At 41.1% G+C, this 12,505-nt stretch overlaps 1 protein-coding gene across 6 annotated transcripts in view; it reads right to left on the bottom strand.

The window, feature by feature from the left end:
* Window positions 1-12,505, bottom strand: part of lpin1.L (lipin 1 L homeolog) — a 96,859-nt gene that overhangs the window by 40,599 nt on the left and 43,755 nt on the right. For all 6 annotated transcript variants that reach the window (XM_041563550.1, XM_041563551.1, XM_041563552.1 and 3 more), the window contains exons 2-7: window positions 9,049-9,249; window positions 8,004-8,099; window positions 4,832-5,157; window positions 3,232-3,339; window positions 1,543-1,672; window positions 239-548 (exon numbers count right to left, since the gene is read on the bottom strand). In XM_041563550.1, the coding sequence (XP_041419484.1) occupies window positions 239-548; window positions 1,543-1,672; window positions 3,232-3,339; window positions 4,832-5,157; window positions 8,004-8,099; window positions 9,049-9,249 (1,171 nt within the window). The remainder of the gene's footprint in view (window positions 1-238; window positions 549-1,542; window positions 1,673-3,231; window positions 3,340-4,831; window positions 5,158-8,003; window positions 8,100-9,048; window positions 9,250-12,505) is intronic.

Genomic DNA, 12,505 nt, shown 5'->3' with positions numbered 1-12,505 from the left:
CATTCATCTGTTTCAGGCAGTCCAGAGACTGAGTGGGGAAGCAGGAGCTCTTAATATGTAAGAAAGCACATTGGCCTATACTAAAGTACTGTCTCCAGGGAGGCAAGATATGATATGGGCAAAAAAACATGTGGCTTTGCACTTTATCCCTTGGTAAATGAACCCCATTGCCCGAGTTACACAATATAAGCAACCTATTAACATACTCTGAGCTGGACATGCCACACAACTAACTTGCCTTTTTTTTTAGAAGGAGAATCGGTCTTGCCAGCTGTTGGAATCAAACCAGGGGATCTGGGACTTGGTTCTTCTTCAAAGGGAAGAGGAGGTGCAGCAGCTCCTAGAGTTTCAATATCAGGCTCACTAATAAGTGGCGGAGGATGATTATGTCTGGCATCATCTAGAACCAAAGAAATGGTCTGGCTCTCTCTAAGTTCAGGGGATGAACCTGCCCCCACGTTCGTGGCGCATGGGATGATCCTAAAATGTGTGCTTTCTGTCATGTTTATGCTCACAGAGCTGGATTCCTTGGTTTTGTGCAGAGGCGACTGGAAAAGATTGAAGAACAGATTTCAGAAACGTTCAGCAGAACAGAAGAAGACATGTAGCTGAGGCAGGTTTGGTTGGAGCACCAGTAATAGTGGATTCATGTAAAGGAGTGTGGCAGTTATAAACCCCACATAGTTAAATTCTTTGCATACGTGTTTTTATAGACAGTAGTGCCTGTTAGCATCATTTGTCTTAATGATAACTGTGCTCCATCTGTAGCTCTGCAGTATTTCTGCCAGTTGATGATCACAGAAGGGAAATTCTCACATGACTGATCAATGCCATTCCTATAGACAGAATTACATTCCCGTAATGCATGGATTCTAAAGGCTGACCTGCCAGTCTTATTGGTGCAGGGAATGGAAGGATTTATCCGACAGCCATGTTTGGCACTCTATAGAATATCTGTAATATCAGAGGTGATGTTTAAATGGCTGAGGCCTGGGTACTGAATATGTGGAGAATGTATAGTTTTGGTGAGTAGATGGAGAGACACATGCTATAGTGTAACCCACTTCTTTACATTGAAAAACCACATAAAGAGACATATTGCCCAAAGAAAACCATAACTAGGGGTATGTTTACGAACATTGGAGATGTTGCCCATAGCAACCAAATCAGATTTTTTTTTGCCAAACGAGCGGATCTCTCCCCGATTTGCCAACCTTCAAGGTGGGCGATATCGGGCTGGTCCGATCATGGGCCCTAGGGCCCAACGATCGGATCATACGGGTGGTTGGATCACTGGACTTTTTACCCCTGCCCGGCCAGATATCGACTGGGGAACCCCGGGAGGGCCCCACAAAAGGGCCAATAAGCTGCCGACTTGGTCGGTCGGCAGCTTTTATCGTCCCGTGTATGGCCAGCTTAACTTGTAAGTGACTGTTAGAATGTAATTGCTGATTGGTTGCCATGGGCAACATCCTGGGAGATATTTATCTCCAATGTTCGTAAACATGCCCCCTAGTCCATTAAACACAATGGTCCCCTTACCTTTGTTGCTTGCGGAAGCTCCCCCCATGCCCAGTGCATTGGAAGCTCACTAGTGGATAACCCTCTCGCCAGAGGTTTGCTCACCAACTCAGAATCACTTTTAGGGGTTGCAGGCCGGGAACCTGGAGGACTGAGCAAACAGAAACATCATGAGCACAAGTCCATGCAGAAGCAGCCCTGCAGAGAACAGACAATGACAGACAGAATAAATGGGAAACCATTACATTAACTGATGCTTATTGGGAAGTTGCTTTTCCCACCACTCACTTCCCTAGTTTCTCTGTTGTCCAATAAGGCACAGATACAGCTCCTTACATATAACCTGGAGACTAGATTAAACAGAGAGGAATATGGAGACTTGTACAGAACAAGGATGAATAGAATTAGTGACAAAAGTAGAGACATTCACACATGACCGGACAGAGAATGCCTGCCCATGGGAAATAATATATTGCTCTCTGGTCTGGGAATAATAAAGACTAAAGACCAAGGTTTTAACTTCTTGAGGTGGCACAATTGTCTGCAGCAGGGGAGAATGATAGGGCACAAGAGCAGCAATAGCTGGAGGACCTTGAGTTTGATCTTTGCATCTGGCCTTTTGAAATTTTTGAGTGACCCAATAGGAATGAATGATGCACAATTAAAATGAAGTAGGAAATGGTGTTTTATCTTTCTAGTCAGACAACTGGAGCAAATTGAGATTGGTTTAAGTGTTTTGTTCCAGTGTCATGCCAATTCTAAGGTAAAACAAGGGTGGCACTGGCTAATGACAAATGGCAGAGTTACAGTTCATTTGATTTTCCTTATACAGAAAGGTGATGACACACATTACACAAAAACGTAGGATATGCAATTTCTAGCCTCAGAAGTGTACAGCTGCTCTTCACATATCCAACACTGGATGGCACTATATGCCCACAGAAAATCCCAAATCCCCTTGAACTCAAATCTGCAACAGATGAGAACCCAGGACGACGGCTCAGCTGAACTTCATTCTGGACTGAATTACTCACCGAGACTTTGCATCTGCACCTTATAAAAGTTATAGTAAACTGCAGTCCCAGAGTCCTCTATCAAATGACTGTAGAGTCAAAGAAGTGTTCTTTTCAATATGGGTCGACCCACCCAGCATTTTAGTAAGCTGCCTCTGCTCCCACCTCTCTACTGTGTGCCCATGTGGGTTCTACTACTTGATACTCTGCTTATATCCCCCCATGGAAGGTGCCATTCACATGTTCATTTTAACACTCCAAGCTCAATTGCTTTTGGTAAATCTACCCTTGTGGATTGCAATGACACTAAAATCCTGAAGAAAAAACATCCTGCATTGTAGGTAAAAAAAAAAAAAATGGCAATTTTGCTCAATGCACTTGCGACCATAAATAGCAATGGCTATTTTACAGACTATTTTTCCTCTGTACAGCATGTTTTATGACCTCAGACTGGCCGAATCCCGAACCGAATCCTGGATTCAGTGCATCCCTACCTCAGAGCCTATTGTAGCGTCACTCCCCTACAAGTAGCCTGCAGCCCTTCATTTCAACTCATTCTCCCCTAAAAGCCGTCAGCCAGCAAATTGCACAATCGCTGTTTAGCCTGTTTCCTACTGGATTAAGTCCAACTACAGTAATTACATTGTGCTCCATAAACACCGAACTCAGTGCTTGTGGGCCAATGTTTGCCACTTACCTTTGCAAATGTGACCACTCGCCATCCGAGTGGGGATGTGCTTCTGCTTTACCAAATGGGTTGCCCTGAGCTTGGTTCATATCACTGTAGCTGCTTGGAGACATGGACCTATAAACACAACAATGTCTATCACTGGTTGCCCACATTACTGAACACATATTTAATACACATTTAGCTGGATTAGTAAGTAGAGGTATGGGACCTTTTATCCATAATTTGCATCTTCATACCTTAAAAGACTGCTAGAAAATTATGTAAATCTTACAGCCGGTTTTTCTTCCAACGATTAATTATAGCTTAGTTTGATCAAGTACAAGGTATTGTTTAATTATTACAGAGAAAAAGGAAATTGTTTTTAAAAGTTTGGATTATTTGGATAAAATGGAGTCTATGGGAGACGGCCTTCCCATAATTCCAGATAACGAATCCCATACCTGTAATTCATTTAGAGGCAATAATGCAGACTGCACTATTGGCAGGTAGCCATGTAGAATGCATCTAATATACAACAGAGGCATAGCTTGTCCTTAGAACAGGGGGGTTGTTAAATAAAGAGTAATGCGATGATAGAGCATGCCCTATATAGTTAGGTCTAGCCCCCCTATCAAATACAGAAATTATGACTCAAATATACTATACTAGATATACCATGACCTGGATGAATGAAAATCTTCATAGTTTTTTTGGGGGGTTTTTCCTCTCTCTCTCTCTCTCTCTCTCTCTCTCTCATGACATTCAGGCTAGTTAAAGGGATTTTTGAGATAAAAGAAATACATTCTGATACTAGACACTTGTGGAAGGTTAATCATAATAACATATTTTACTGGATATATATAAATCTTTTTTTCTTTTAACATTCCTAATCTTCCTTTTTTTTTGTACAATCCAGAAATTGAAAATAGTTTAACAAAACCTATGCGCGCCGGCTGAAACTACTTGAGTATTTGTTGCTTTTCCTTTACTACCTGCACTACCAGGTCTCACCACTAGATGGCATTCTGATACTATGCAAGTTTTGTATAGGGATGTTCGTTTTGAACTGAAAAGAGGAACAAAGAAAGGAAGAGGAAGATGACCGGATTCACCAGACAGATAAGTAATATATTGAATTTCAGGGAGGGGAATATATGGGTCAACATGAGCACAATTTGTAGGTACTCTTGAACTAAAGCAGCCTTGGGTTTATTCGTGAGTGGGCTGCAAGTTTTCTTTATGGAGTAAAATGACATGGTTGCAACAAGTGACAGGCTAATAGGGTTTAAAATGTTCTGCAGATCCTGCCGATACTACAAAGGCTTTAGCACAGAAATGCTCCATTCCTGACCCTCCAGTTGCTGCCATTCTATGGGCTGTATTTGTCAACAGCTTGAGGGCCACTAACGTGGCGGGCAATAACAAGGAGTTTCTTTAATTTTGAAAAGGGTTCATACAGCTGGAACACATTATTTGCAGGGCCCCATGCCCAGAATGTTTCGTTGGCCAACTGTAATCTCTATCATACAAGAGAAGTTTCCAGCTTACTCCTGTTTCAGCAGGAAAGGATCACTGATTGCGACTAATTTGAAAATGTTGTACATAAGAATTTTATCTATATACGCACTTGGAGGTTTCCAGCGGCTCACATTCCTCATCAGAGCTCATGTCTATGGTAAACATATCTTCATCTTCACTGGTATCACAGTTGTCCTCTCTCTTCATATTATCCACCTTTGACTTTCTCCTCCTTTTCCTTCTCTTCTTCATTGACAAGTTGGAAGGGTTCTCTGCTCCTGAAGCGGCCATGTGCATATTGCTAGAGGGCTGAGAGGGGCCCGAAGAGTCCATAGACCTTTGCCAGTCTATAGAGTTCCTCCTCAGCTGAGACTTCATCAGTGCAGCTCCTTCGAGCAAGATGGGTGAGGTGGCCAGGTGAGATGGGATGTCCCCCTAGCAAACAAAAGCAAACTGGTTAAGGAAGAAATTGTCAACCTTCTCTGGTCCCCTAGATGTTGAGCTACTACTCAGAGAATCCATCAGGAGGACTGTAGATCCGGCAACATTGATATAAAGTTATCTAAAATTGGGGTAGCAATTAAAAGGTGATTAGGTCAAGGCTTTGTCTTGAGATTGGTCATCCCATCCTCAACTTTTCTCTACGTTTATGCTACGATTCAATTCATTGGGCAATTAGTAGGGAGAGAGATTATGTCCACTTGATGATTTATGCACCTTTTCCCTCCCTGCCTCTAGATTTCATAACCATGTTCAGGTCACTATAGATATCCTTCTGAGCCATCTCTTGGTGCTTCCCAGTGGACCTGCCCCTAATACTCATCAGCAAACTCTGCCTCTACGTTCAAACATAGCCAACTAAGAGAGTGGGGAGAGAGTTTACCTGAAGATAAAGAATGACAAATGGAACAGATAGGAGTCGGGATGAGCAACGAGGGAACCCAAACTGATGTGGGGTACACTTTTAGCAAAGTTATCAAATCAATAACCTAAGTAAAGTGTTTGTGGCCCATACTTGGCTGCTTTGATCTTCTGGTCACCAGTTGATGATCTACTGGCAAATCACAATCTACCTTTTGGCCATCCATGACCTAAGAACTATATTGCACTGCCTCTACATGGCTTCAATAAGGTATTTAATCCAGTCTTCCTGCATGAAGATCACAGTCTATAACAGTGTTTCACACTACAAGGTCGGTCTCACTTTTAAGGCATAGCAAGAATTCTTGCAAGAGGACTACATGACAAAGTGCTGAATGGGAACAGTTTTGTTTATAACCTTCTTTGTGGAGGCAATGACAATTTTTTATGAGCAAGTTTTGCAATTGAACATAGCCCTAACTGCAGGTATGTTACACATGGGTGAGACTGGGTTGTTATATAATGATAACGCCGAGTAGTCTAGGTAAATAAATAGTGGCAGAGTCTAGACCAGGCATGCCCAAAAGGTTGATGGGATCTACCAGTAGACCTTTAGTTGGTGATCAGTAGGTTATGCACTTTGGCAAAAATAATATAAATGCAAGTTATACACTAAATGGCAGTGTGTTGGGAGTTTCCTTAAATGAGAAGGATCTAGGGGTCTTTGTAGATAACACATTGTCTAATTCTGGGCAGTGTCATTCTGTGGCCACTAAAGCAAATAAAGTTCTGTCTTGCATAAAAAAGGGCATTAACTCAAGGGATGAAAACATAATTATGCCTCTTTATAGGTCCCTGATAAGGCCTCATCTGGAGTATGCAGTGCAGTTTTGGACTCCAGTCCTTAAGAGGGATATAAATGAGCTGGAGAGAGTGCAGAGACTAAGTGCAACTAAATTGGTTAGAGGGACGGAAGACTTAAATTATGAGGGTAGACTGTCAAGGTTGGGGTTGTTTTCTCTGGAAAAAAGGCGCTTGCGAGGGGACATGATTACACTTTACAAGTACATTAGAGGACATTATAGACAAATGGCAGGGGACCTTTTAACCCATAAAGTGGATCACCGTACCAGAGGCCACCCCTTTAGACTAGAAGAAAAGAACTTTCATTTGAAGCAACGTAGGGGGTTCTTCACAGTCAGGACAGTGAGGTTGTGGAATGCACTGCCGGGTGATGTTGTGATGCTGATTCAGTTAATGACTATAAGAATGGCTTGGATGATTTCTTGGACAGACATAATATCAAAGGCTATTGTGATACTAAACTCTATAGTTAGTATAGGTATGGGTATATACCTTATTATTATAGAATTTAATTAAAAGTAGGGATGGGTGTGTGTATGGATGCTGGGTTTTCATTTGGAGGGGTTGAACTTGATGGACTTTGTCTTTTTTCAACCCAATTTAACTATGTAACCCTCATATTTCATGCTTTTCATTCAGATATTTATTATGAAAAGGTTACATAAGAAATTGTTGTTTGTTAAATATAGAAATATTCTCATTAGTAAGGAATTTAAGTAACATTTTCCATGGAACAGAATGCTAACAGTGATATTATGGATAGAAATCATAATGGGACAACATCACTAAAAGTAGACCTCGCATTAGTAAAGTATAGCCACTCCTGGTCTAGACGTTGTGGACTAAAAAAGGACAGATACATCTAATACAGAAGTGATGGACAATTAAGCACATTGTAAGGCAATGGGATGTGTACAAATGCTGCCCAATGGCAGCTGTCCAATGGCTCTGCTGGTGAATGTGCCCTGCGATAAATTCACTGAACACAGTTCCATCACAAGACCATCCCAGGCTTTTACTACCAGCCCTGCTCTTTGTCCTCTACACATTATCTGTCAGCTGAGAAAAGCAATATCTCTGTTCTAATCCTTTCTTGGCCATCAACCGCGCTCTGGGCAATGCCAGACACTACACAAATAGATCAGAACCGAGTAGTTATTGTCATGCAGTTGTGGCTTCAAAACAGTACATCAAAAATCTTGTTTCAAATGTTTTGTTTCAAATGTTTGGAGGTCGTTGGCTGTGCCCAGTAAACTATAAATTCACCGTCATAGTGTTTACAGTAAAGAGTGATTGCAGTTTATCAGAGCACAAGTCACATGACTTGGGGCAGCTGGGAAATTGACAATATGTCTAGCCCCATGTCAGATTTTAAAATTGAATATAAAAAAATCTGTTTGCTCTTTTGAGAAATGGATTTCAGTGCAGAATTCTGCTGATGCAGCACTGATACATTTTGGGAAAAAAAACAAATTTTCCCATGACAGTATCCCTTTAATAGGCAAATTAACCAAGGGCCTTGCTAATTATTATTGCCAAAGTTATATAAAGATTACCTCATTTTCCTCTTGTTCTGTTACAAAAAACGCTTCCCCATTGTCTCCCAGTTTCATGTGCAAATCCACAGGTTCCCCATTAATTTCAATATCCACCTGCAAAAAAAAAAATTAAAAAAAAAAAGAACACAATGCTTCAATATTGGGGTCAATACAATTATCACAGTCTGCTATGGTCTTCTCCAAAAAGCACCTGCCAAAGCCAGTTCCACTAAACAGGCTATGCTACAATACAGATGCAAATATGCACCCATTTTTCAACTTCAGCACCAGTCATTATGGGTATCTACACTTTCATTCACCATACTGATGCACTGTTTATGCCAAGTGCGATGTGCAGAGGGATTGATGTATTTACCATGTGGCATGTTTACAGGAAAAGGAAAGGCTAAAATTAAGTAAGCTTTATCAGAAAGGTTTATATAAATACACCAGTAAACCCTCAAAGTAATGCTGCTGTGAGTCCTCTGTCAAAAGAAACACTGCATTTCTTTCCTTCTATTGTGTACTCATGGGCTTCTGTATCAGACTTCCTGTTTTCAGCATAAACCTCCAGGGCTAGGGCTTGAGCATGCTCAGTTTGCTCCTCTCTCCCTCCCTTTCACCCCTCCCTCCCCTCCCTGCTGTAATCTGAGCCCAGAGCTATGAGTGAGCAGGGAGACACTCGGGCAGGAAGTGATGTCACACCAAGCTAATATGGCAGCTGCTGCTATCCTAAGCAAACAGAGAGCTTCTAAAGGTGTTTACTCAGGTATGGTAAAGCATTCTTCAGAATAAATATAGTGTTATAACTTACACTATTGTGGCATATCTATTGACAATAAACTGCTTTGGTAGCTTTCCTTCTCCTTTAAAATCCAGCCTACACCTTGAATGCTTTGAGCTGCACCTTGTACCCAAGTCACACTGACAGTTGCAACTGGTGCATGGCACAATCACTATGTACAGAGGTTTGGAGCATGCGCATTTGTTTTTGCTCCCGCTAATAGAAAGTGAGTGCCACTGTGTTATATACTAAGCACCCCTCTGTAATCCCATTTCTTACCACTTTCTCCCTAGAGCGCAGGACACCCATTTTCCCAAAGCGTACATGGAAGGGGGAACACTGCAGGTTGCCATTGGGTTGGCGTATGACAATCACATCTATACATCCAGACAGAGTGGCAGGGTTGAGTCCTCGGTACAGCTCTTTCACAGTGACAAATACTTGGCCGGCTAACTGCCCCACGTAGTTCATGGTTTGCGCCTGAAAGATAAAGCAGGGATTATACACAGGGATTTCACATTTGCAAACGTTGCCCCTCTGTAATCATGTCCTCCGTCACCTTGTGTCTTATTCCGTTCAGATTGTAAGCTCTTTTGCACAGAGCCTTCCTCACCTATTCTACCAGTATTGGTAGTGATGTATTTAACTCCATTTGTTCTATGTATGCAATTCATGTGATTTAGTTGTATAAACACATTTACTTTACAGCGCTATGCAATATGTTGGCGTTCTATGTTAATAATAATAATAATAATAATACTTCTTTACATTGCCGACATCCCCTCAAATTAGGCTGGACTACATATCCCATCATCCTTCATTATATAATTAAAGGTTAAAGCAAGATCTTAAGAAACAGGGTCCCCATCATTCACCTCTGTGGCTTCATGCTGTATATAGCAGCCGTAAGCATAATGCAGTACTTCAGCTGTGAGACCCACATGGTACAGCGACAGACACTTGTTGACCGAGGGCTATGAATTGGAGCACTTGTTTATTTGGTTTGACTTCAGAGCATGTGAGGGTGGGGGTTTATAAAGAGCCCTATTCAGCAAGTCACAAACAAAAAAATAAGTGGCAAGGGCAGGTTTAAAGGGTCTGACCCCTTAGTAGCGACCGATAAAATATTATCCAGGAGATGGGGAGCTTAAACTTTGTCATTTGGGGAGACAATAGTCATACAAATCTTGCAATTGGCTGCTTTACTCATAGGCTCAATGGTTGCCTCCATGGAAAGGAGGAATGTAATAGTACAAAAACATGCAAGTTATTTTTTTATCCAGTGTTTTTGAAATGCTCTGTAACGTTACAAATGTATTGTTATTGCTACTTTTTATTAGTCATATTTCTATTCAGGCCCTCTCCCATTCCAGTTTTTTCTTCAAATTAATAATGATTTGCAATTGGTTTTCCTTTGTTTTTTTCATTTTTTATTTGTGGTTTTTGAGTTATTTAGGTTTTTCTTCAGCAGCTCTCCAGTTTCAGCAATCTGGTTGCTAGGTTCCAAATTACCCTAGCTACCATGCATTGATTCGAATAAGAGACTGGGATATGAATAGGAGAGGGTCTGAATAGAAAGATTAATAGTAATAAAAAGTAGCAATAACAATAAATGGGTTGCCTTACAGAGCATTTTGTTTTTTTAGATGGGAGACCCCTTTTGAAAGCTGGAAAGAGTCAGACGAAGAAAGCAAATAATTCAAAAACTATAAAAAGAAAAAATGAAGGCCAGTTGAAAAGTTGCTTATAATTAGCCATTTTATAACATACTAAAAATTAAGTATGAACATGTTCAAGATCGGCTCAAAGGCAGCATGCTGTGCCTCTATGCACATTGCCCAACTAGTGTTTCATTCTTGTACCCACCATGTATATAGCTACAGCTCTCTATTGATGCTCATCTAGAATTACAGTTGAGGGATTCAGCATAACACACGGATGGACTACCCTCGTTTCACTTGCTTTCAAGCTAGAGTATTAATTAGTACTACACCTTATATTACACTTTGTTATTTGAAGCTACAGAGCTATGGCCATAATGTACAGAGATATTGACAGGAGACGGACAAGCACTTCTGTTATATATTAGGTAACACCTCTCGCCGATGTTGATCTCTGATCTAAGTAACATCGGACAGCAGTGAATGTGAAGAATGGCCAAGTCCAAGGCTATAGCCATCCTGCGGTGGAAGCCAGATTCCTTTATTGTTTTTTATTACCCATTAACGATCAAGTGGGGGAGGGATTATGTTTCAGGAAGCCTGGGCAGTTTTTAAAATTACACCTCTTTAAAGTTTATTATTGAAATCCTTCTTGAATGAACTGCCTTCCTATGGGAGATAAGGACCTTGCAAGAAGATCTGCAGCACCCTAGAGACTTTAAATATTGACCAGGAGGAGATATAAAAGGCTGACACCAAGGTTCTGTTCAGCCAGTAGAGGTGGCAGGTTTGTAGGAGCAGCATCTAAAAATAAACACGTTTCAAGTCTTATTGATTATTTTAAAAGTGTCAGAATGCGCAAGAACCTCTGGGTCCAGCCATTTCATATATATATATATATATATATATATATATATATATACACACACAGTTCAATGGGCCGGTGCACACAGAACACAAAATAATGCCTAGGTGCTGGAACAATCAGTCATCCTATATAATAAAGTTGAAGTGTCTCTGCGTCCAGTCCCTGTGTCCGTGGGATTGCGCTACTGCGCATGTGCCCCACGGACCGTCTCTGGCGAATGTTTGACTACATATGTTCTAGCGCCCGTTATTTTAACGGGCTTAATATCTAGTAATATCATAAACATTAAGGGATCCGCAGTCCTAGGTCTTGTGAAAAAAAAATGATGTTTATTCTCAAAATTTCGGCTCTAAGACGTGAGCACCTCCTGATGACGGCTCATGTCGAAACGTTGAGAATAAACATAATTTTTTTTTCACAAGACCTAGGACTTCGGATCCCTTACGGTTTATGATATATAGTGAATAAAGTATCCCCTCTTGTAAAATATAAGGATCTAATATCCTCATATTTTGCAACTGGGGGTACATTATTTATTATAATACACAAATCTCAGTGAGTCATGTGACTGAAATGACATCAGAACTCATAGTTTATAACTGATGACATCAGAACTCACCGTTTATAAGGATATAATTTACAAGATATTCATGGCGTGTGTGTGTGTGTGTGTGTGTGTGTGTGTGTGTGTGTGTGTGTGTGTGTGTGTGTGTGTGTGTGTGTGTGTGTGTGTGTGTGTGTGTGTGTGTGTGTATATTATTTATTTTTTTATTTTATTTTTTTTTTATTATTAAACCACTGGATACAATAAAGTCCTGAAATTCCCTTAGCCCAAACAAAATGTAAAAAAATATGCACATGGTTGGACTGGGACAGCAGGACACCAGGGAAAAAACCCAATAAGCCCCACCAAGCCAGTCCCACGCCCCACCTAAGACACTGTATGCTCACCGTGCCCCCCATCACCGTACCCAGATTGTAACCCCTAAGGACAGACGTTAAAGGAGAGGGGGGTGTGAGAGTTGCAGCATTGGGTGCTGCCTGAGGAGCCCCTGAGGTGGCAGCCCTAGTGGGCCCTGAACTCCCAGTTCTACCCTGCATCTACATGGAAAGGGATGAGGCCAACCTTATCGCTATGGAAGAAAAAAGGAAGGCTATCACTCTACTTCATAGTAAAAGTTAATTTAAAGGTCAGCAATCTCTTTAA

This window comes from Xenopus laevis, chromosome 5L (assembly GCF_017654675.1).
Source record: "Xenopus laevis strain J_2021 chromosome 5L, Xenopus_laevis_v10.1, whole genome shotgun sequence".
Classification (NCBI taxonomy): domain Eukaryota; kingdom Metazoa; phylum Chordata; class Amphibia; order Anura; family Pipidae; genus Xenopus; species Xenopus laevis.
This window is presented reverse-complemented; position numbering and strand designations above follow the sequence as displayed.